Source organism: Echeneis naucrates, chromosome 17, assembly GCF_900963305.1.
Source record: "Echeneis naucrates chromosome 17, fEcheNa1.1, whole genome shotgun sequence".
In the NCBI taxonomy this organism is placed as follows: domain Eukaryota; kingdom Metazoa; phylum Chordata; class Actinopteri; order Carangiformes; family Echeneidae; genus Echeneis; species Echeneis naucrates.
Genome location: NC_042527.1, coordinates 13,347,268 through 13,369,317, shown reverse-complemented (window position 1 = coordinate 13,369,317; position 22,050 = coordinate 13,347,268). Strand labels below are relative to the sequence as shown.

The following is a 22,050-nucleotide window of genomic DNA, read 5'->3' as shown; positions in this document are numbered from 1 at the left end:
GGATGAAGGCGAAAAGAGAGTGAAAAAGGCTGCAGATGCAGTGAAGCAAAGATCTCAAACCAGGGATCTCAGAGTTTAAGAGGATTATCCTTAGAAAACGTTATCTCTCTTATTATTTAGAATTCACCGATTAATAGTATATGAGCCAAAGGGCATCTCTGGCATGATGGAAGTGACACCTTAACAATACCTTAACAATAATTGTCTGGATGCTGCTCATGTGCGTCTGCCTCAGTGTATGTTGCTCCATCGTCTTGCGGGATGCGTGCACCGTAACCAGGATGCTCACATAGGACGCTATGATAACACAGCATGGAAGGATGTAGCAGAAGACAAACAGTACCACGGTGTAAGAGCGCGCTGTGGTGCGCTGATTGGACGAGTGCCAGTCAATGCAACAAGCGGTGCCATAAGGCTCCGGTCCATATTCCCCCCAGTGGGCCAGAGGGGAGCAGGCGAATAACAGCGCGTAGACCCAGGCACAGGCAACAAGCAGACGGCTGTGAATAGAATTAAACCTGTTCCCTGTGAAAGCAAATAAGACAATATTATTTCATTGTCATGAATATTTCTGGCACAATTTGAATTTACTGATTAACCAAAAAGTGTATTGAACAATAAATTAAACAACACCTTTAAAGATCATTTGAGTTGCTTGAATTGCAGGAGTGAGGGTGACTGCTCCCCTCCAAATGCTGCCAGAAGTTCTTACTCCACAACGTGGAGAGAAATAGTCATTGTTCAAATTTTCTATGTTGATAAACCAGCTCTGAGTGACGGGCCTTTTGTATCTCTGTGTTGAAACCTTTTTGCTACATGCATCCAGCATTTATGTAAAAGTCAGACACGTGTCAGGGCCATACAACAGAGATGTGAATTACTTCAGATCATCAGTTTGAATGCCAAAAAGTGTCACTAATGGAAGTACAGCCCTACTTGTAGTTGTCGCAGGCAACCATGGCTGTATTATACATCCCCAGCATTACATTATCAGAAAAATGTGTTGAAGAATGTCACTGTTAGTGTGTTTTGTCCTTTAACATGTTAACTATGTTGATCGACCTCACTGCCAAGGTTCATGGATAACATTTCTGCCGTCCTTTCTTACCCATACCTGTAAAATGAAGCAAACATGGTTCTTGAATGAGTGAAGTTTGTCCAGGGCTGTGGCCATGGAGCTTTCACCTGCAGCCTAAGTTTATTTCAGACAGAAGCAGGCAGACTGGACCTATCTAGCATTGTGACTCCGGATGCAAAAACTACGGCCAGAATCTCATTTTCCATGTGGGCAGGCTTTTGTTGAGTGCTAAAATATATGGCGTCATTATCTTCAGTTGCTAATTTTCATGCTGGCACAGGTAGAGCATGAGTAGTTGGGTGACTGGAGAGCTTAGTTAGTCAGATCCAATGGCTGAAAAAAAAAAAAAACCAAAACAAAACACAAAAACAATCTGATTGATCTGAAAAAAGCCCGACAGAGCAGTGGTTCTTTAATGTGTGTCTGGAGGTTCATGGGGGCTCCAAGCCATACAATTTTTTTTCCAGTATTAAATAATACATTGACAGATTAAAGTATTTTAGTCATGTGTTTCAAATATTTTTAGCCCTAAAAATATCAAAGTGATCTAGCAAAATCTTATCCCATGAGGGACCATAGCCTTATTTAAGTCAGTTTAGGCATCATAATAAAAGCAATAGAGACATAATATAAAAGGAACCTTGTTTTAAGTGTCTTTAATATAATTTACTGAAAATGATCAGTAAAAAAAAACAACAACAACAACAACAACAACAAAAAAAAAGAAATTTCACTGTTGAAGTGCTTAAACTGAGAACATTACACAACAACATTCAGGTCAAATAGAAGGCTTCACTGCACTGCATCAACCAGCATCACAAGTAATGTTTATTGAGGCCAGCCGCTGAAATTGTCAGTCATCAAAGGAAAGCTAATGAGCAGCGCTTCACGGAGGGATTAATTGGTTTTCTTCAACAGATAAATTGACGTCCAGCCACTTAGTCATGTCATTTCAGTGGGCAAAACAATATCTACTCTAAGGACTTACCATAGAATGGGTAACATACTTTTGCAAAGCACACCATGCTTAGCAGGGTTAGAGTGGACAGACTGCAGATGCCAAACAACATGCCGCAAAAAGCGTATATGGAGCACACTGTTTTCCCATACAGCCACCTGCGTGGGTGGGCAAGGGGGTGTGAGAAAGAGGAAAGAGGACGATGCAAAGCAAAGACAGAGAAGAGAGATCAATGAAGGAAAGGATGAGAAAGGGAAAAGAGGAGAGCACCATTAGCGCTACAATCCTCATCTGTCAACACACTGTCTCTGTTATTATTAACCAGGCATGTATTTAAATGAGCCAAGTCTAATTCAAAGTCAAAGCAGAACATTCTGGCTTATATACTTTCCTTAGAGCAGGTGCTTCACATGAAAGTATCCCCTTTTCTGACTGTGAGAACAAACACCTTGTGTTTCCAAACCATTACAGCTACAGACTGTGCTGGGTGTCGTACCTGTGGTAGAAGCTTGATGTTATTGCCATTGGGTAAAGGGACAGAGTCAGGCACAAGTCACTAACAGCAAGGTTGATGATGAAGTACTCAGCAGGTTTGAGGAGGTGCTTTTTCTTGTATGATACATACAGCAGTGTGCTGTTTCCAAACAGTGAACAGACTCCTGCAGTAAAATAAAGTGTCAGATAATTCGTTTCAGATATTCTGCATCTTGGAACATATCATTTGTTTTCTCTGGGATCATTAGATGGGAATACATTGCTTGTACATCTGAGCAGTGATTATGGGACTAAAGCAACAAAAGAGTTGGCTTAGCTGAGCATAGAGGCTGGGAACTGAGAGACCAGCTCAGTCTCAGCCTGTACCTTAGGGTAACATGTATTAAATAAACATAAACTTTTACTTCTACACTAATTACAGCAGACACAGTAGCAAAAACACTGGCGTTACACCACCATGCTGAATACATAATTAAGGCAAAACACTGCAATTAGGAAACCTGAACTGAACTTGGAATCTAAAATTACCCTCTTTAAATTGGTATTGTTAAATGAGCAAGCAAGGAAGTCACAAGAGAAAGTAACATTGCACTTTCTGGTTTCCTTCAAACAGGCTGCGGCTTACAAACACAATGAATGTAAGAATTCTTCAGAAATACCACTAAGACGATTGAAAGTGAAACCGGAAATGAGAATTTTTCAGTACATGATCAAGCCATAGAACTCATGATCAGTGACATCTTATGCTGTTGTGTTGCATGTTGCATGTTGCATGTGCTGTGTGTACATGCCTCAGTGGTCTGCCTTTCTGTAAAAATTACTCACCAAAAACAAAGTAGACCACAGCCACCGTTATATCCAGTGGCACAGGTATGTTGGACAGGAACGCAGTGTCTTCTTCTAACAAGCCCATCTGAAAAGAGGTTTTCAAGAGCAATGGATTTTTAAATATATATATATATAAAAGACATTTTTCAAATCAAATCAAATCAAGCTGCTTGACTGATATATAGGTTTTTACAAGTGACCTAAAGGTAATGCTGATTAGACTTAAGTGCTGTCATGTACTTGGCTTGTTTTCTGATATGTTGACCTTATTCGATGTTGGCAACTGTTTGTAATTTCTCCTTTCAGTTGTCAAACTTCAGTCACGCAGGGAATGAACGTGTTACACATATGCATGTGACAATGATGTATTGACGTTTTCACAGTGCCAATATCTGACTGTTATTTGCACACATCTGAACACCTGTCTTCAAGCCAGATGTGATCACTTCCTCAGCACTCAGCATTTGCATGTCTTCATTCTGCTTCAGCAGATAAAGGCTGATCCTATCATCAATCATGTGTCATCAATGCATGGCACAAGGGCCAATGAACAAGCAACTTAATGATAGATAACACGGAAATCGACCATTATCTGCTGTTCATGTGGCCATATCATATTTTGCAGTTTTTTTGTCATGCCCTGAATCATACAGCATTTCAGATTCCACCTCTGCAACAGTACGATTTATTAATAAAACACAAATTAAGAGCACTGCAACTGCAGTGTGTTCACATGAAAATAAATTCTGGGATTTGACATACTGTATTCATTCCCATATGCCTGACAGCTCAGGAATAATGTTTTGTTGCACCTGAGTACAAACCTAAAACACACAAGAAGACTTCCCTCTTCTGTTTCTTTGTTAACCTCATGCTGTTTTAACTTTGATTTTTCCTTGAATCTTTGTTCCTCTAATTTGTCTTTAGATATTGTTTGCTAGGGTCCCACCAGATGGAGCAAGTTAAAGCATTCATTTTGACAGTGGGAGTGTGTAAAATTATCATCTCTCTTCACATTATTTGACTGACTGGTTGGCTATAGGCTATTGAACCACACACGAAAAAAAACTTTTTTTCCACCATTTTTGTGTGCTGTGGTATGATGTATTAGGTTACCGTAACTGTACTTATATCTAACCCGTCACTGTCCTCAATTATGGTTTGTGTTTTTGCTTAAGTAACCTCTAAGGTAAACACTCAGTCTCATTCGAGTATGAACGTTTTCCTACAAATCTACAAATATCAATACAGCAAAAAGTAAAAAAAAAAAGAGATAATTAAAATAACAATCTATCATAAATATTTTAGTATGGAAGGGGGTAAAACATTATCTCTATCTGCTTTTACGCTTCATGTGAGGCAATAAGTCAATGAAAATATTGTGGTGTAAACGGTTACATATCAAACGACAGTATCTACTAAAACTGATAGCTGCTCACTCTGTCTTAGTTGTGTCGTTTTGTTGTTAATTGGAGAGGTTCCGTGCGTAAAGGCGCAAATACGCGCGCTGTTAATTAGCAGGCTTACAGATGTAACTCTCGCTTGAGATGCAATTTATGTGCAAACTCCTTCCAAAATCGACTGACAGAAATAATAATAGTAACAAAAATGCATTACCTCATCGACTTAGTGGTGAACAAATCAGCGTTAACTAAAACGATTGCTGGTCCAAAGAAGGTCCCGCTAAATTCCCAGTATTATACTGTAAGTGAGATCCCAGAGGAGCTGCTCACAGCTTCAGCACTCTCAGAGGAGCCGATGTGTGTCCGTGCACACACTCAGGGAACACGCTTTCACTAGTAGTGATGTGTCGTTCGTGAACGATTCGTTCATTTTGAACTAATCTTTTGGATGACTCAGAGTTCATTCTCCGGGTCAAGCCTAGTCTCTAGTCTGTAAAACAATCAGCGGTACAATTTAAAAAAACATTGTCCAGTAGTTTGCTTAAAACATATCCAAAATGTCAGATGAGTATTTTAACATGCTCGCTGTACTGGAGAAAAAAATGGGACAATAAATAACTCACATATGTGGGTCTTGCTCATCGTCCCTTTTATTCGCCTTCATTTTCATGGAGAAATGACCCCACTGAACGGCCGGAGGGGACATTCATTGATATTTACAACTACCTGATGGAGTCCCCCGGTAAGATCATCATTTAACCTGATGGAGATGGAAAGTTAGGCTACATCGACACGAGTACATCATCATCAATAGCTTTTATAACCCAAACGTTTCAAATCTGCCCCACTTTATGGGGTTATGGGGTAAAAACTTACCCACTTCACTATAATGACCCGTGATCCTGCAAACTGGGAGCTCTTTGATCAATCAATGACATCAATTACAAATTCATTCTCCCTTTCTCACTTGAAGTGTTTAGTTTCCTTGTAGCTTTGGAAGTATGCAGGTGATTTACTGTATCCATTACTGGCATCAGTGACAGATTCTGTCTCTGAACTTTGGCTCGTAGGACTGAAAGGAAAACTACTCCAGATCCGACTCTCAGACATGAAGGATTTGGAGGGTTTTTGTATCAATATTGGTCCCATCAAAGGGGAAATTTCATTCTCTTTTAATACACTGTTCGATATTTCTGTAACTTCTAAGTGGCTGAGTTTGTGTGAGAGTGATTCCTGTAAGGTTACTGATATTTGTTTTTATTAGCAGCAAGAAACAAGACAGAGATTCATTGTTCAAGTCAATCACTATCATACTTTTTTTTTTTTTAAGTATTATCCATAAACCTATTTTCCTTACAGGTGGATGGCCTGAACAAGTTAAATTGACTATGCTGTATATTCTTTTTTATGGCTTTTTATCACCTTCCAAATATTTCCCTGAAATTCAACAGGGTGTACTTTACCATTTCATCTTCTGAGACCATGTGTACGCTTCAGTGAAGTTTTAATTGAAATTCTTCAGGGTTTGAACAACCTTGTTCCACTATGTCTCTGTAATAATGAACTTGCCAAAGGGTCAATGGATTTGAAATAGTTAAAATATCAGTTTTCATTGTTGCTGCACTGTGGTGCTTTATGGGATGATTGTGAATTCCATGGAATTGTCCCTTTCAATAGCACAAACAACAATGTGCTGTGGTCAGTTACATCTTATTATTGTGAGTCTCACATGAACATAAATGACACCAATCACAAAGGGTCAAGCAGACATTTGATGGCCCTTGAAAATTAATTTTGAATTTATCTCAGAGAATTCAGAAAGGTAAACAATCCAGTTTGTCACAGCTTGAAAGTAGGGTTGAATTATCATCAAAAGAATTAAACAGTGAAAAAATTGTCTTACATACCACTTGAACTACTTCTTACATAAAGAAATTTACACACACACACACACACACACACACACACACACACACACACACACACACACACACACAAGCCAACATGAAAAACGACTGGAACAGATTGAGCCAAAGCTTGAGATGAAAGCTGCAGTAAAGGTGTGTTTAAAGAATTAATTGTAATGGCCACAGAGGGTAGGAAGAAATGAAAGACCATGACAAGATAAAACACAGCATGAACATCAAAAAGTTGTCTGGTACGAGTATCGTATGAACATGTAACACATTTCCAAGTGGGGAAATGCTGCTGTTGCCTGCAGATAGCCATGACAAGAAGAATGGGAAGAATATGAAATATGCTTCGAAAAACAAAGGAAAAAAAAAAGAAAAGAAAAAACCCAAGAAAAACGTTTAATGGAAATCATATAAAGCCAGCTTTACTTGCAAAATACACCTGAAACTGATATTTTCATTGGAAGTGTAAATTTTAAAAAGTGTAAATGTGACAATTAGTTACATTTAATGTGTGGGTAAATAATATGTGTGTAAATGTGTGGGGGACTATATGTAGGTTCATTGACTTCATTTGAAGTTATTTTTAGGATTTAATTTTGTGCAATACAGTTTTTTTGGATCAATGTAATGTCTTGCCTGAAAGAAATTCAATCATTTCTGCAACTCTTCTGATGTTTCACCTTTTCACATTCCTCCTTCTTGTTCTTGTAAAGCTGCAAGTGTGTAGATGTGTGATAGAACAATCCATTCCAGTTTTAATGAAGTAGCCTGTCCTCTGGAGAAATGAAAGGTTCTGCTTGCCCCTTTAAAAAGGACAAATGACATTTTTGTGAAATCAGAAATCAAGCCAGCCTAATACTGATACTAATATTTCATCTTTATTGCACATAATGAGAGCTGAACCAAAGCTGTAGATGTAGCCATGTTATATTGTTCATAGTACTAACATTACTACTACAACCAGTCTAAAGACTGCAGCTGCGGCAGCTGCTTTCTCCTATCTATTTCATCCCCTATTTTTCTCTGACCCAGAGCCATTTTCATGGTAAACTAAATGCAATTACTCCACAGCACTATCAGTCTGAACAAAAGAGCCATGTGCAGAAATGCTGAGATAACCACAGCTTTTTGAGGGATGTGCAGGCCAGTCCACAAAATGTGGTATGGAGTGGAAGTTAATGCCTTAAATGGTTCCCTGTTCATGATGGAATCACATACAATCAGGATAAACAATAGTGGGCGTGTTTCGATTCCCAGTGGGGTGACCTGAGCAGCACATTGGCGTAGTGGTTAACGCTGTCGCCCCACAATAAGAAGGGTGTGGTTCGATTCCCGGGCACCTGAACACTAAGATAATTGGTTAATTGGTAACGAGTGATGGACTACAGCAAGGAACTGCGACCAGACGATACCACAGACTAGACCAGAGAATAGACCAGACCACAGATGGGCTCTCTTGTCAGAGACTAGACCAGACCAGAGACCAGACCTCTGCAGAGAGTAGAGAAACCGGATCAGACCAGACTAGACCATAGACGGGACCTCCCCAGAGCCTAGACTGGACCCCTGCAGAGAGTAGAGACTAGACCAGATCAGACCAGACTAGACAAGACACCAGACCCCCCAGGGAGTGGACCGGACTAGACCAGACCAGAAACTAGACCCCTGCAGAGAGTAGAGGGAGAGTAGAGGGACCAGATGAGACCAGACAAGACCTGAGACAAGACCAGAGACCGGACCCCTGCAGAGAGTATAGACTCCCCAGACCAGATCAGACTAGAACGTTATCGTTATCTGTTGGGAAAATTCTCTGTGGGGCTCACTAATAACGCACCCCCCCCCACTAGTGAAGCAGCCGTCCGAGACACTCACCGAGCTCAACACAAAGAGGTTGACTATCATGTACTTCATTGAAGATGTCAGTAATTGGTAGAAAACCAAAGAGCATGGGGAGAGAAGAAATTAAAAGGTTTACAGTGGATTTGATATTTCCACCAAAGTTTTGGGATGCATATTTCATTGTTTTATTGTTATGTTTTTGCTTAAATGTGTGGAAGCAAGTTTTATAATAAAATTTTTTTTATTTATAACGCACTTTATGTTTTACAAAAAAATCTCAAAAGTGCTACAAAAGCAATAAAATTTAGTTAAAAACAAATAACAAAAATAAAACAAAAAAGTCACACAGGAAACAAATTACAGATTAAAAGATTTTTTTTAAAGAGGTAAGTTTTTAAACCCTTTTTAAAATGGTTTATCGTCTGTGGAGCCCTCAGATGTTCTGGGAGGGTGTTCCACAGTCGCGGAGCAGAGGAACAGAAAGCTCGGTCGCCGAGGGTGCGAGACTTGGTCCTTGGAGGAAAAAGTCTGCAGCCGTTGGTGCAGCGGAGTGAGCGTGCTGAGGTCTGGGGGGGTCAGAAGTTCTTTAAGGTACTGGGGAGCGTTGCCATGGATACACTGGAATGTGAGGAGGGAGATTTTGTATTCGATCCGGCGGAGATGGGGAGCCAGTGCAGTGAGTGAAGGATGGGTGTGATGTGTTCATATTTACGTACTCTCAGCAGGATCCTAGCAGCAGTGTTTGGAATGTGTTGTCATTTCTGGATGCTCTTGTTGGGGATCCACCTGAGAAGTGGCTTACAGTAATCAAGTCTGGAGGAGACAAAGGCGTGGACGAGCTTCTCAGCATCTCTTAGGGTGAGTGTGGGAGGGAGTCTGGCTATGTTCCTGAGATGATGAAATGATACTTTGCAGAGGTGATTGATGTGGGCCTCAAAGGTTAGGTGTGGGCCAAACCCGATGCAGAGGTTGGTGACTGTTGATGATAGTGGGATGTCCTTGCCAGAAAAAGTAATGCAGGTTATGGTGGAGTTCCGTATCTGATGAGGGGAACCAATGAGGAACCAACTTTTCAGTTATAACTGAAGAAATTGTCTATATTTCATTACTTCAAACACTGTTTCAGGATTAAAGCATAAAATGCTGAAAATGGAATTCTCAAAAATTAAAAACTGAAAAAAAGAAGAAAAAAAAAAAAAAACAATATGGGGAAAATTAAAGCAGAATTTGGAAAAAAATAAAACAGATTTTATAGGACTCTAGGTCCTCTAAGGACCTAGACTGGTCCTAGGTCCGGTAAAATGAGTCCAACTCTTTGCCTTCAACAAGGACGGGGCCGGTTGAATCTCTCTTTCCTCCATTATTGTAGTTTCTGCCTTGCTTTGGTGATTACTCGCATGCGTATGTCCCAGAACTGGCTCCGTGGTGACAGAAACCATCTTAAAGTAGCCAGACCATCCACTCCTTAACAGAGAAACCACAGCAGTGATGGTTATTCAGTCTATGATGAAGGATAGAAAAATACTGAAAATCGTTCATTTCCACTGCCACCAGACTTTACAACTCGTGAACTGTTGGAAATAAGATACCAAACTGCAGAACTTCCCTGCAGGGATTAACAGATTATTTCGGTTTCAATTTCTACAATTATATGTTGAAAAATGAGTTGACCAAAAAAAAAAAAAAAAAAGTCATATTTAAGCAGCTAAAACTTTAATAATAATAAAAATAACAACAATTGTATACAATCTGCTTATAAATTAAAGTATTGTGTAATTGAAGAATGTAAAAAAAGAACCAAGCTGGGACCTTATTTTGTGAACCTAATGCAACACGGGGAAAAATAATATTTCCTATTATGTAGGGATGAAGAAGTTTATCACAACAGGTGGATCAGACAAGAAACTGTCCTATGAGGTTGAACAAGTGAGGGGTCGGGATGTACTGATGTGTGTTTTCATCCCTTCACTATAATAAATCAGGAATACACCTGGAAGTATTCCACATCCTATAAACTTTGCTAATCTCATAGTTGCTATTCAGTCACAGGAAAGATATCAGCATGAGTTCAGCTCCATTAGTTCCATCTATTCTGTGAACCAATCTTTAAGTAAAACAAAGCAGGCCCAGGAAACATCAATAAGTAATCACCAACACATAAAATATGATACCACCAAAGCGTCCAAAGTTTGCATTAATGTGACAGCTGTGTTTGATTGTTTCCTTCTGGTCTGTCCTAGTTCCACTATAATCACGGAGACGATGAGTTGCCTTGGGAACTAAAGCTTCAGAGTAAGATACTAATCACGGACCAACCCATCTAATGGAGTGGTGCACTTTCTCCACTTCTACATTTATGGGGCATACTTTAGTTGATGTGTTTTGTAGATTGTCATTTGTGAAAGAGCTACCTCTTGTGGAGACATTGCATCCTGTTGTATTAGTCCTGGAGACGCAATACACAGTTTGCGTGTTCTCCTGACATTCTGCTGTGTGTGTGTTTCCCCCCAAAATATGAAAGATCTGCAGGTTTCATTAACTGTCAAATTTAAAAACGTGGGTATTAATGCATGTTCCTGTCTATTTAGGCCACTGATAAACTACAGCATCATTCTAGGCAATCTGTGCCTTCTGTCAGTGATAAGTATGCTGGGAGGGTATGTAAACAATGGATGAATAGCTGTTTCTGCAAATTATGGTGATGTTAGTATATTAACAATGTTGAAAATACCCCCCCCCCCACACCAATTACATTTAGAGTTACACAGAATTGTCCAAGTATATCATCATCATGTGAAATTGCATTTTAAAAAAGCACCAGGAGAACATATTCTTCTGGTTCAATGTATTTGGTAGTTAAAGACAATCAAATCAATCAAAGCATCTGTTGCAGTCTGATATAGAAGTGCAGACAGTGATAATCTCAATGTCTGCCACTGCAACAAACTACAGTTTGCACTGCCAGTGACAATTAACAGTTACAATGTACATGCATTATTAGTATATTATACTATAATGCTGTAGTATCATAGTATCATTGTAATTTTGAAGTTTGTAAAATGTGGTTGTTGATCCAGTATGGTGTTGAGCTATCATAGTAGGTTGTACAGCTGTTGTGCTGCTCCACGTTCCATTACAACCAATCTGCAATTGAGTAAAGACTTTTTTGCAGATAACAAAGGAGATTAAAGGTGTTGTGAAATTTAGACCCTATACAGGTCTGTCAATTATTGGCTTGTGAGCGTGTGTATGTCTTTCTTTTATTACCTAAAAGAAACTTCCTTGTAATTTCTACTTTCAAAGCATTTGTCAGAGCTCAGTACCTCTCATGTGCTGTCCCACACAAAGGGCCACTTTGGGACATGGGGGGAAGAAAAACTACACGTGTACTTGTTCTTCAGATTGCATGCATCCTTTGTGGGGCTACGCTTTGTTTGGTGAGGAATTATTTGTTTTTAAAGTTTCTCTAATAACTACAAACTTGTATTTTCTCTTCATCAGTCAGTAGGCCAGTATAATAATAAAAAATAAATTAAAAAAATCAATAACCGTTTAAATTCTTTTTTTCTAGTCCACACCAAAAGTAAGAGGTAAGTGTTTAAACAGGCAAGGCATCGATGCAAGTTAAAGTTGTAATTATTTAATTTTTCATTATTGTTCTTTCTCCATTCACTCTTGTAGACTATGATGTGGACGGCGGACGGGACCTTGACATTTTTGACATCAATGAAGGTGTGCAGACAGAAAGGAAAAACCTTTTCATCCTTATTTCTATATATCATTTTCTGTGACCACAGTTGTCTTTGTCTCCACAGAGGCAGGATTGAATCTTGTAGAGGGGGACATTGTGCTTGAGGAGGTATGATCATTTAACTGCCCATTTCAAATTTGTGAAGATGTTTCAACACTGATCTATGTTTGCTAATCTTTGTAATTGCTTTTATTGACTGCTGCAGAGGCAAACTCGTAATTCCATTTTAGGAGATGAGTATAGATGGCCAAAGACAATCCCGTACTACATGGAGGATGACTTAGGTAAGCGTGACTGTTGCAATCCTAAAATAATAAAAAAAAAAATAATAATAATAATAAAAAAAAAAGAATATGCATTGTCCCATATATTGATCCGTTTTATGTGACTGTAATTCTCCTGTAAGAGCCATCTGGCTACATGTTGCTCCTTAAAGTTGCAAACAAGAAGAAGTGTGACTTTTTACAACCCTTTCCACCATAAAAGGCTTTAATCTGTCTAAGGTCCTTGACACCTTCTGGCCTCTTCATCAGCTCAAGAAATCTTATCCATTTATTAATTTAAATGTAAATCAACAAATTCACCACCTTCATATTAAATGTTTTGTGGACTCCATAATCCTTACAAACAGATTTGAGAGGCATTTTTTTTCTTTTGAAACTTTAACAGGAACTCTTTTTCATCTTCTCTGCAGAGATCAATGCAAAAGGTGTGATTTTGAAGGCTTTTGAGCAGTACCGGCTAAAGACTTGCATCGACTTCAAGCCTTGGAGCGGAGAGGCAAACTACATTTCCATTTTTAAAGGAGGCGGGTAGGTTTTTATGGTCTGACTGGATAGCATGACAGGGATTCATCCATTATATATTCTTCTTTTCATAATTACAGAAAAAGGGCCTCAGTAATGATATTGTGGATTCTACATAATTTTTCCCCCAACAGATGTTTCTCCTCGGTGGGAAACCGGCGAGTTGGAAAGCAGCAATTGTCCATAGGAACAAACTGTGACCGCATTGCCACCATTGAACATGAGTTCCTTCATGCTCTGGGTTTCTGGCATGAGCAGTCCAGGGCAGATCGTGATGATTATGTCAAAATCATGTGGGACCACATCTCAGAAGGTACTGAACCTCTTACAAATTTCAAAGCTGCCCATTCATGCTCTCATATCTCATTAGTCTTTAACCTTTATGATAAACCCTTTTCATGGATTCAGTTGGCATGTGTGCAATTATAATGGTACAAAAGTTTACATTCATTACATCAACACTAAACTAGAGGCAGCGGCCTTTCTTATAGAACTTATAGATTTAAAACATTTTTTATAGGCATGTGCTGTTGGCCTGCATGGCTGTATCATTTTCCATAGTCAAGCAGAAGCTAATAAACACATTCTGAAATACCATACAGTCTAGCTGTGGTGCATTGACCTATGCTCATTTAATCAACTCTATTCTAGTCTGTCATTAAAATGTTGAGCTCTTGACATGTCAGCAAAACTTTGTTAAAGCTTTTAACATGTGTCAGCTATTGATAAGCAACTTTTATTGGAGGATATTACTGGTGTGTTGTCTTTGGTGTATTCATTCTTCAGCAATCTTTTTATTGACCAAAGTACACAAGCTGTTCTTTTTGTTATACTGTACATCTTATGCATCCAAAAACTTTGTTAACTTTTTAGCACTCCTTGGCCTTTTGTGTCTAATTTTATGGGTTTTGTTAATGTGGTTTTTGGCCAGATGACTGAAAGGAGGACTGTGGTTGGCACATTCTCATGTTTTATTTAGCCTTTATGGATATTTTTTGATAGTTGAGCTTTTCTGTGTGATAATTTACTCAAAATAGAATGTTGTAGGGTTAGTAGTAGTGATATTCAAGTCATGTAACTAAAAACAATGTAACTGTAAATTAACAAAGTTAGCTTTATACTTCTGGTGATTTTATTTAAGCTTAAAATAATCATCAAGTGAGCGATTGCATTTAGACTTTTTGAAGATTATCATGCTGAATAAAACAGGCACATGTCACTGTCGCAAGATAAAAATTGCTGTAGGCCAAAACAAAGTGAGATGTGGAGCTGGGGTCATAATCACAGTTGTTCACTCATGAATGAGAATTTGTTCCAAGGACACAACAACAACAGACAGCACTAGGCTTTAGTCTTCTTCCAGCTCTTACTTCAGTTGGCTCAGTGATCTCTTTAGGAATATCTAAAAAACACACGAGTATGGTGAAATATGAAATTAAGTCGTTTCCTCTTTTTGGTACTTGGAGGGTGTAGTCTGATTGACATAGTAGTGGAGCTGTAGTCCATAATCTCTTATCCAAGTTAACGCCTGGGTCTAACTATGAAAAGACAACGGAAAGATACATTCATACATCCATGACTTTACGTCACACACACACACACACACACACAAACACAGGAAGCTTAAATAAGAGTAGTAACAAATTTTTCAGTGCATTTTAAACTCATTGTAAATCAAAATGGCCGACTGCAGTGATTGTAGTAGATTCATTACAAAGTTTTGCTGCTTCTCGTGTCAAAAAGTGTTCAAGCTACCAAAGTTTTCATGTAAATGTGACTGTATGTTAGACTGCTGTAGTCAACAAAACATCAAAACAATTTCTCAATTCCTGTAATTACAAAATGTAATCATCATTCTCCAAGTATAGTCAGATTGAAACACCTGTGAACAGCTTTTAGTGTCACGTGATTTCTGGACAGGAAGCTGACGTCTGGATGCTTCATCACCAGGAAGCAGAAACTCTTACAATGTTTTTCCGCTCACTATGACGTCATGCGACGTTAGCTCTGAACGGGACCAATAGGAAGACAGAGTGCGCTCCACAAATAGGACGAGAGACCGCTCTTCGGCGGGAACTTACAAACAAAACATGGCGACGAGGAGGAGGAGCGGGTGGAGCAACGACAGGGGAAGGACTCACGGAGCTGCCTCTCTGACGTTTTCCCGAGAGAGCGCCGTGACGGAGTCAAAAAAGACCGATACAGGCGTGAAAATAGCGAACTACTGAACTAAGCAAAGTAACTAATATTTTTGACATGTAAACAAATTCGTTACCTCCAGTCCCTTCTGCAGGATGGACAGCCCGTACCGCCCCCTCCGAGCCATCCAGGAGCGAGTCCATGGCCGTTTCTTTTTTCTTCTCTTGTCATTTCACACACAGCGCCTCTGTCGCCATGATTGACGGCTGCTTGCCCCGCCTCCTGATGACCTCTGCCCTCTGACGCGGTCTTGATGACAGCACGTGATGATTGGGGGCGGGGTCAGCAGGGGTCAGCCACCTTCAGCATCAAAACAACAAACAAAACAAACACACACACAATAAAAAAAAAAACACAACAATCTGCATATGTAGTTTCATGTATCCATGGTTATCTTACCGAGAGCTCAAAATGAGGCCCCTACCTGTCTGCAACAGGTGATGCATATTTTGAGTAACGTAGTAGTAGCTGTCTGCTGCTCTGCGAATGAAGATTGACTGCATCCTTTTTATGACTGCTCTGCAGGTAAAGAACACAACTTCAACACCTACAATGACACCACCTCCAGCTCACTGGGCGTACCCTACGACTACGGCTCCATGATGCACTACAGTAAAAACGCCTTTCTTAATGGGACCGGGCCCACCATCGTCACCAAGATCTCTGCTTTCAGTGATGTCATTGGCCAGCGTATGGAGTTCAGTGACAGCGACCTGCTCAAACTGCACCGTCTCTACAACTGCAGTAAGAGTCAACGACCAGCAGCCAAGCTGCATATCTCTTTGAAATAAGTGTGGTGTGATTTTGATCCAGGTTATATATTCCAATTAAAAATGTTTCTCAGCTGTCCAAACATCTTATCTCCTAAAACGAAAAGTTCAAAGTCCCTCACTTGTCTGACTACGAACTGTCCTCTAGCTAAGGCCTCCACCTTCCTGGACTCATGTGACTTTGAACGTGAGAATATCTGTGGTATGATCCAGGGACCAGGAGACACAGCAGACTGGGTCAGGACTGCCAAAGCTGATGGAGGGCCAAACACTGACTACTCCAACTTGGGCAAATGCACTGGTGAGAATTACCTTGGAGGGATATGCTACGATATGACGTCTGACTCCATTACATCTCAAAACAATAGTCAACTTTTTACTTATGTGTCTGAGTCGTTGGTAGTGAGGGATTCCCAGCTAATATTCTGGGAGAGGATGGGGTATGGCATGGACACAAGTCTATTGCAGAGCCAGCATATGGAGACAAACAACCATTCACTGTCACATTTGTGCCTACAGGAAATTTAGAGTATCCGAGTAACCTAAACCTGCATGTCTTTGGATGGTGGGAGGAAGCCAAGTGCATGCAAACTCCACTCAGAAAGACCCAGCTCCGAGCATTGACCCTGCTAACCACTGTTTCACTGTCACCCCAAAAAAAAGTTCAAAAAGTAGTCACAAAGTTGAGCAAAAGCTGAAAGCAGTCATATCAAATCATAGCGTTGGTTTATAATCCCACCACCACCACAGCCCTGCCAAGGAGGGCGCTTACTGCTGAAGGAGGGGCTCTCTTCACCAAAGGCTGTTTAATATCCCTCTGTTTAAGCGGAGGCTTGGGAAAATGTGAACGTATTATTTAGCCATTGATGTAAAACAGAGTGATCTGTTCCATTATTACATCAAATGACTGAAATAATCTGAAGTGTTTAGGTTATTAATCAAGTGACATTTGAATCTTAAGGCTCGGGATATTTCATGCACTTCAGTACCGGCTCGGCCAACACTGGGGATTCAGCTCGGCTTGAAAGCAGGCTTCTTTATCCCAAAAGAGGCTACCAATGTCTGCAGTTCTTCTACTACAACAGCGCCGGCCCGGCGGATACACTGAAGATCTATGTCAGAGAATATGACAAAGCTCACCCCAATGGCACACTGCGCTTCATAAAGACCATAGATGGTGACTATCCCTGAATCTTGTTACAGTTACAGAAGCTACCAGAACTGTGCTGGTAAAATGTTCAATAAATGTAAATCATTACCTAAACAGGATCCCCTCAGGAGCTGTGGCAGCTGCACCATGTCAGTCTAGACGCCAAAAAAAAATTCCGAGTCGTCTTTCAAGGGACCAAGGAGGGCTCTGGGCACTCATCAGGGGGATTGTCTCTGGATGACATCAACCTTTCTGAGACCACTTGCCCAGAATTTATATGGCGAGTGAAGAACTTCAGCCATCTTATGGAAACCACTCCAACAAACACATCTATCTTCAGTCCCCCATTCACCTCCAAGGAGGGTTACACTTTCCAAATGGAGCTGTACCCCAACGGAAAGGCAAGCTACGCTGGTCAGTTGTCAGCCTATGCTCATCTGGTGGCTCGTAAGGAGGACAGTGGTCAGAAATGGCCCTGCCCCTGGAAACAGATAACCATGATGCTGATGGACCAGAACCCACACATCCAAAAGCGCATGTCTAACCAGCGCAGCGTAACCACCGACCCCAACATGAAGGAAGCAGGTGCAGCTACATTTACTGTTATGTTTAGGTGCAAAAAAAGTAACGAAACTACAATTTGTGCTGTGACACAATTATTTAAACAGCCTTTCAACCTCCTTTTAAACAGATTCAGACTATTTTTTTTGGGATGACCCTCGAAAGGTGGGTTTTGAAGTCACACTGACAGATGGATCCAAGTATTTCCGAGGTCCAGGTGCTGGAACTCCAGTGTATCTAACACAGCTAAGAGCCAGCAGCAGAGATTTTATCAAGGGGGGAGATGCCATCTTTCTTCTCACAATGGAGGGTAAAAACTAAAACTAAACCACTTTTTCATTGATATGATCAATTTCTTATCCATTAGTATTCCACATACTCATCTCTCCTGTCTGTACAATAATCATGTCAGATCAAGAATACCAGTCATGCGTGATTATATCGGTGACTCATATCCCACCTGTCAGAAAAACACGGCAGTTAATTATGGGGTCCTTTTTCATTTCATATTCATCGATGCTCCTCCACTTCAGGCGAATTAACTGCCTCTTATTTATTCTGATTTCTATCTTCAGATGTGTCTCATCTGACTGTGACCCAGCCTACCACGACCATACTGCCGGTCACATCTACATCATCTTCATCCTCTGCCACCCCAATTACTGCCGACGCCTGCTTCAGCGTGGAGTGTCTGAACAATGGAGTCTGTGTGGTGCATGAGGGGAAAGCTACGTGCAGGTGACTACTTTTTGGCTGCTAATGTTACAGTCTAAAAACATTTAAAGGGTTTCTCTGACTTTCACACCAAATTGAGCGTTAATTTAGTTCTGTGTGACATCATGACTGTTATCAAAGGAATAATTTAAAACACATAATTTCCTGGCTTCATGTTATCTGTGGACAAAACCAAGCCAGCTGTTTCACAATGTCTTTATCTTCGTACTGAGCTAATCACTTCTTGATACTGGCTATATATTAACCACCATCATTTTTTCCTGATATTGAATATATGATGGTGGTATCTAAGAAACATAGCTGATTGATGCTTATCATAGCTAGTAAATCTAAATCATTTTAAAATGTTCTTTTTGCATAAACTACAAACTTTTCAATCCTTTCAATGAGTTCAGAGAGTACCTGCAATTTTTTTTGTTTTTTTCCTTTCTGCTCTCCAGGTGTGAGGTAGGAGATGACTGGTGGTACTATGGAAACAAATGTCAGTACAGGGGCTCCACCAACGACAAAACCAACCTCGCACTTGCTTCCTCTCTGTCTGTGCTGGGAGTCATGCTGGTGGTTACAGTGGTCAGTGTCATCTGTGTGAAGAAGAAGTATAAGAAATCCAGGAGTAATGATGATATCGTCATGGGCAACGTGTGTACAGAAAAACTGTAGGACACTTTCAATTGCCAAAAAAAAAAAGAATGGCAGGAAAAAAACTACAATAAAACCAATCAACATTTTTGTTTTTGCTAAATACCATGTACAGACGAGCAGGCTTTGGATATATAGATCAATGTAAGCCATCACATGTATTTGATTATAGTATTATGAGATTGCCCCCTTCTGGTCATGTAGTGTACAAACAAAATAGAACTGTAACAGCATTATGTCAAATAAATTATTTTGAGACAGAGTTTTATATCAGCACCTGAACAAAATAAAGCTTATTAAAAAAAGTCACAGACATGATGACTTATATTCACAAATTTAAAATTTATTATACCAAAGACAGGAACATTTGTTTTGTCTCTTCCACATGGATATATTTGTATTACTGAACTTGACACAGTCATGCCGGTGATAACAGTAACTGTAGGAGGAAGGAGGGGTGGAACCAATATTACCTGTCACTCACTCTGTGTGTGTTTGTGTGTGCGCGCGCTCATCTGTGTGTGTATGTGTGTGTGTGTGTGTGTGTGTGTGTGTGTGTGTGTGTGTGTGTGTGTGTGTGTGTGTATATACATGTATGTGCGTGCATGCAAATATCTGTCAATAGTGTTCATTAGATAAAGTGATGCTATATTGTGTTTGGGTTTCAGACCAGCAATTGCACAAAAACATTTGTGTTTGTGTCATATTGGTGCGCGTCCATTGTAGAACAAAAAACAGAAAGAGGGAGAGGGGATGACACCGTCATAATAGCACATAGCCCTCCCCACTGTCATTTTCACCGACATACAGGTGCACTGTTCCTTTAAAAGCATCAGTATACAACATTTGTCTTATTTACAATCATTGGAAAAAAAAATCACCATTTCTCTCAGAGAAGATTAGTAAAAGTGACTGAGTCACCATAAAGAGTATGCAACTCCTAGGAGTTAGTATTTCAAATTTCTACAAAAAAATTCTATGCCATTTTCAGGCCAAGAGCCATGATTTACTGAAGAAATACAGTATTTTAAGTGCCCTATCTACAACAGTTACATGTGGTATTACGTGTGGACCATTCAACATAGTTCACTGATAATAAAAAGATTATGTCTCTCTGTTTAAAAAGTTCTTTCAGGAACATCTCTGCTTTCACATTAAAAGATATGGTAAGTTCTTACAAAACAAACAAACAAACAAACCATGGAATTGTTATCAACATTAACAAGTGTTGTGACGAGCTAATGCTATTGCAAAAAGACTAAGTGTTGATTACATAGTCAGCTGGTTGTCTAATGTAAAAACGCTCCACAGTCTGTTTGAAGGGCACGACCATGGACACCGGGAGCTTTGTCCACAGGCTTTTCAAGAGGGTTGAGTATCATTAAAGGGCTCATTTGCTTGTTTTATTCTACATGTTGCTCAGGTAAAAACAGGCAGAGCAGTTACAGTGCATGGTTCTCCAAAGATGACGCTGTGTAGAGCTGTTGTACGTGCATTTTGTGGCCTGTTGAGGAGACTGGTTTCATTAGTGATCATTTTTGGGAGAATCAGAGCAGTTGAGAGGCCGACGAGGCTGTAGTTGGCGGTGTTACGGTTCAGAGAGGGGTGTCGTAGTAGTCTGTGGGCTGATCTGTCCCAGGCGGCTTCTGCTGCTTCTGCTGATGCTGCTTCATGATTTCCTTCACCTCCTCCTCAAGCTCAGGTGGGATGATGAACTGGTCATCTGGGTCAGGCTGGGCTGGGGCTGTGAAGTAGCCCCCAGATTTCTTAGAGGGAGCGTCAGCAGCCACCTCAATCAGGTTGTGACTCTTTTCTTGGCGTGCAACTGAGCCGTTCACTCTTCTTTTGCCTGCCAACTTTCCTCCATCTCCACCTGCTGCTCCAACTCCCTGCCATGACTCCTCCCTGTCCAGCCCGTTCTCAGCCTCCCCAAGGTTCATGTCGGCCCCTTCCTCAAGGGGCTCCGGGGTGCACGGTGGTGGAGGAGGCGGAGGAAGGGTCAGCAGGGTGCGCTCCTGGCTGTTTGACAAGGGCAAAGATGTTTGGGGCAATGAAGAGGAGGATTCTGCTTTGAGGCAGTGGACATCTGCCTCCACTTCCACACGGCTCCCATTAGAGAAAACACCAGCAATGGGCTCCTCGTCCTCACTGTCCAGCCCATTGTCAGACAGAGCACTGGAGAAGGTGGCACTAGACAGCTGCCTCTGGAAGGAACCCGCTAAGCAGGCAGGGTGAAGGGCACAACAGCTGCGGGTGGATGGCAGCTCTGAACCTGGGAACAGATATTGACAAGGCTGGGTGGTTGCGTGGGCCTGTTGGTGTTGCAAGGACAATGAATGGGCCTGGTGGTGCAGGTGGAGATGAGGATGCTGGGTCTGATCATGCAGCAGCACCAGGGAGCTCTGTGGTGGTTCATCAGATGAAGCTGTGGAGCCCACCTCGCTGCTCATCTCACTGGTACTAATCTCGCTGCTGATTTCGCTGCAGGAAGAAGGAGGCACCGGGAGGGAACTATCCGAAGGCCGCTCCTTGATGCCAGAGGACGATGAGGGGTAGGGGCCCAAGCCGGGGCTGGGAGGCGGCTGGGGAGGCTCAGAGCAGCAGCAGGAGCAGCAGTCTTCACTCACACTGAGCTGGACCACAACAGCGCTCAGGCTGTCAGTGCAACCGTATCCCTGTGCCAGCGTACACAGCTTCTTAGCAGCAGCAAGGCCATCTGGGACGTTTCGAACAGCCTCAACAGCTTCGGTAGGAGATACAGTATCCCACAGGCCGCGGCTGCCCAGGATGAAGAACTCATCCTGGGGGGTGAGAGTGACTGTCTGCACATAAGGACAAGGGATGACTGACGGGTAAAGGAAGGAGTAGCCCATAATTCGTGTAGAATCAGTTACACCATTCACTTTGTTGTCCTAAGAAAAG

The 22,050-nt window shown here is 41.0% G+C and overlaps 3 protein-coding genes across 3 annotated transcripts in view; 1 reads left to right on the top strand and 2 right to left on the bottom strand.

Moving 5' to 3' along the window:
• The window catches only part of LOC115057810 (opsin-5-like), a 132,895-nt gene that overhangs the window by 4,032 nt on the left and 106,813 nt on the right, over positions 1–22,050 (bottom strand). The window contains exons 2-5 of the mRNA XM_029525022.1: positions 3,357–3,444; positions 2,533–2,695; positions 2,067–2,194; positions 191–525 (exon numbers count right to left, since the gene is read on the bottom strand). Of these exons, the coding sequence (XP_029380882.1) occupies positions 191–525; positions 2,067–2,194; positions 2,533–2,695; positions 3,357–3,444 (714 nt within the window). The remainder of the gene's footprint in view (positions 1–190; positions 526–2,066; positions 2,195–2,532; positions 2,696–3,356; positions 3,445–22,050) is intronic.
• LOC115057807 (meprin A subunit beta-like) lies at positions 11,880–19,149 on the top strand. Its single transcript, XM_029525017.1, has 14 exons — positions 11,880–11,954; positions 12,089–12,107; positions 12,199–12,249; positions 12,333–12,376; positions 12,474–12,552; positions 12,963–13,080; positions 13,209–13,387; positions 15,799–16,017; positions 16,192–16,344; positions 17,005–17,220; positions 17,311–17,778; positions 17,885–18,064; positions 18,330–18,492; positions 18,930–19,149. The coding sequence occupies exons 1-14, from the start codon at positions 11,880–11,882 to the stop codon at positions 19,147–19,149; spliced, it is 2,184 nt and encodes a 727-aa protein (XP_029380877.1).
• LOC115057805 (PH domain leucine-rich repeat protein phosphatase 1-like) overlaps positions 19,451–22,050 on the bottom strand; it is a 40,075-nt gene continuing 37,475 nt past the window's right edge. Inside the window, exon 17 of the mRNA XM_029525015.1 lies at positions 19,451–22,040. Within this exon, the coding sequence (XP_029380875.1) occupies positions 20,724–22,040 (1,317 nt within the window). The 3' untranslated portion in view covers positions 19,451–20,723. The remainder of the gene's footprint in view (positions 22,041–22,050) is intronic.

Coding starts and splice junctions, on each gene's coding strand:
- LOC115057807 (XM_029525017.1), top strand. CDS start 11,880: ATGGGGGGAAGAAAAACTACACGTGTACTTGTTCTTCAGATTGCATGC. Junction 12,553..12,962: donor CTACATGGAGGATGACTTAG/GTAAGCGTGACT, acceptor TCTTCTCTGCAG/AGATCAATGCAAAAGGTGTG. Junction 16,345..17,004: donor CAACTTGGGCAAATGCACTG/GTGAGAATTACC, acceptor TTGAATCTTAAG/GCTCGGGATATTTCATGCAC.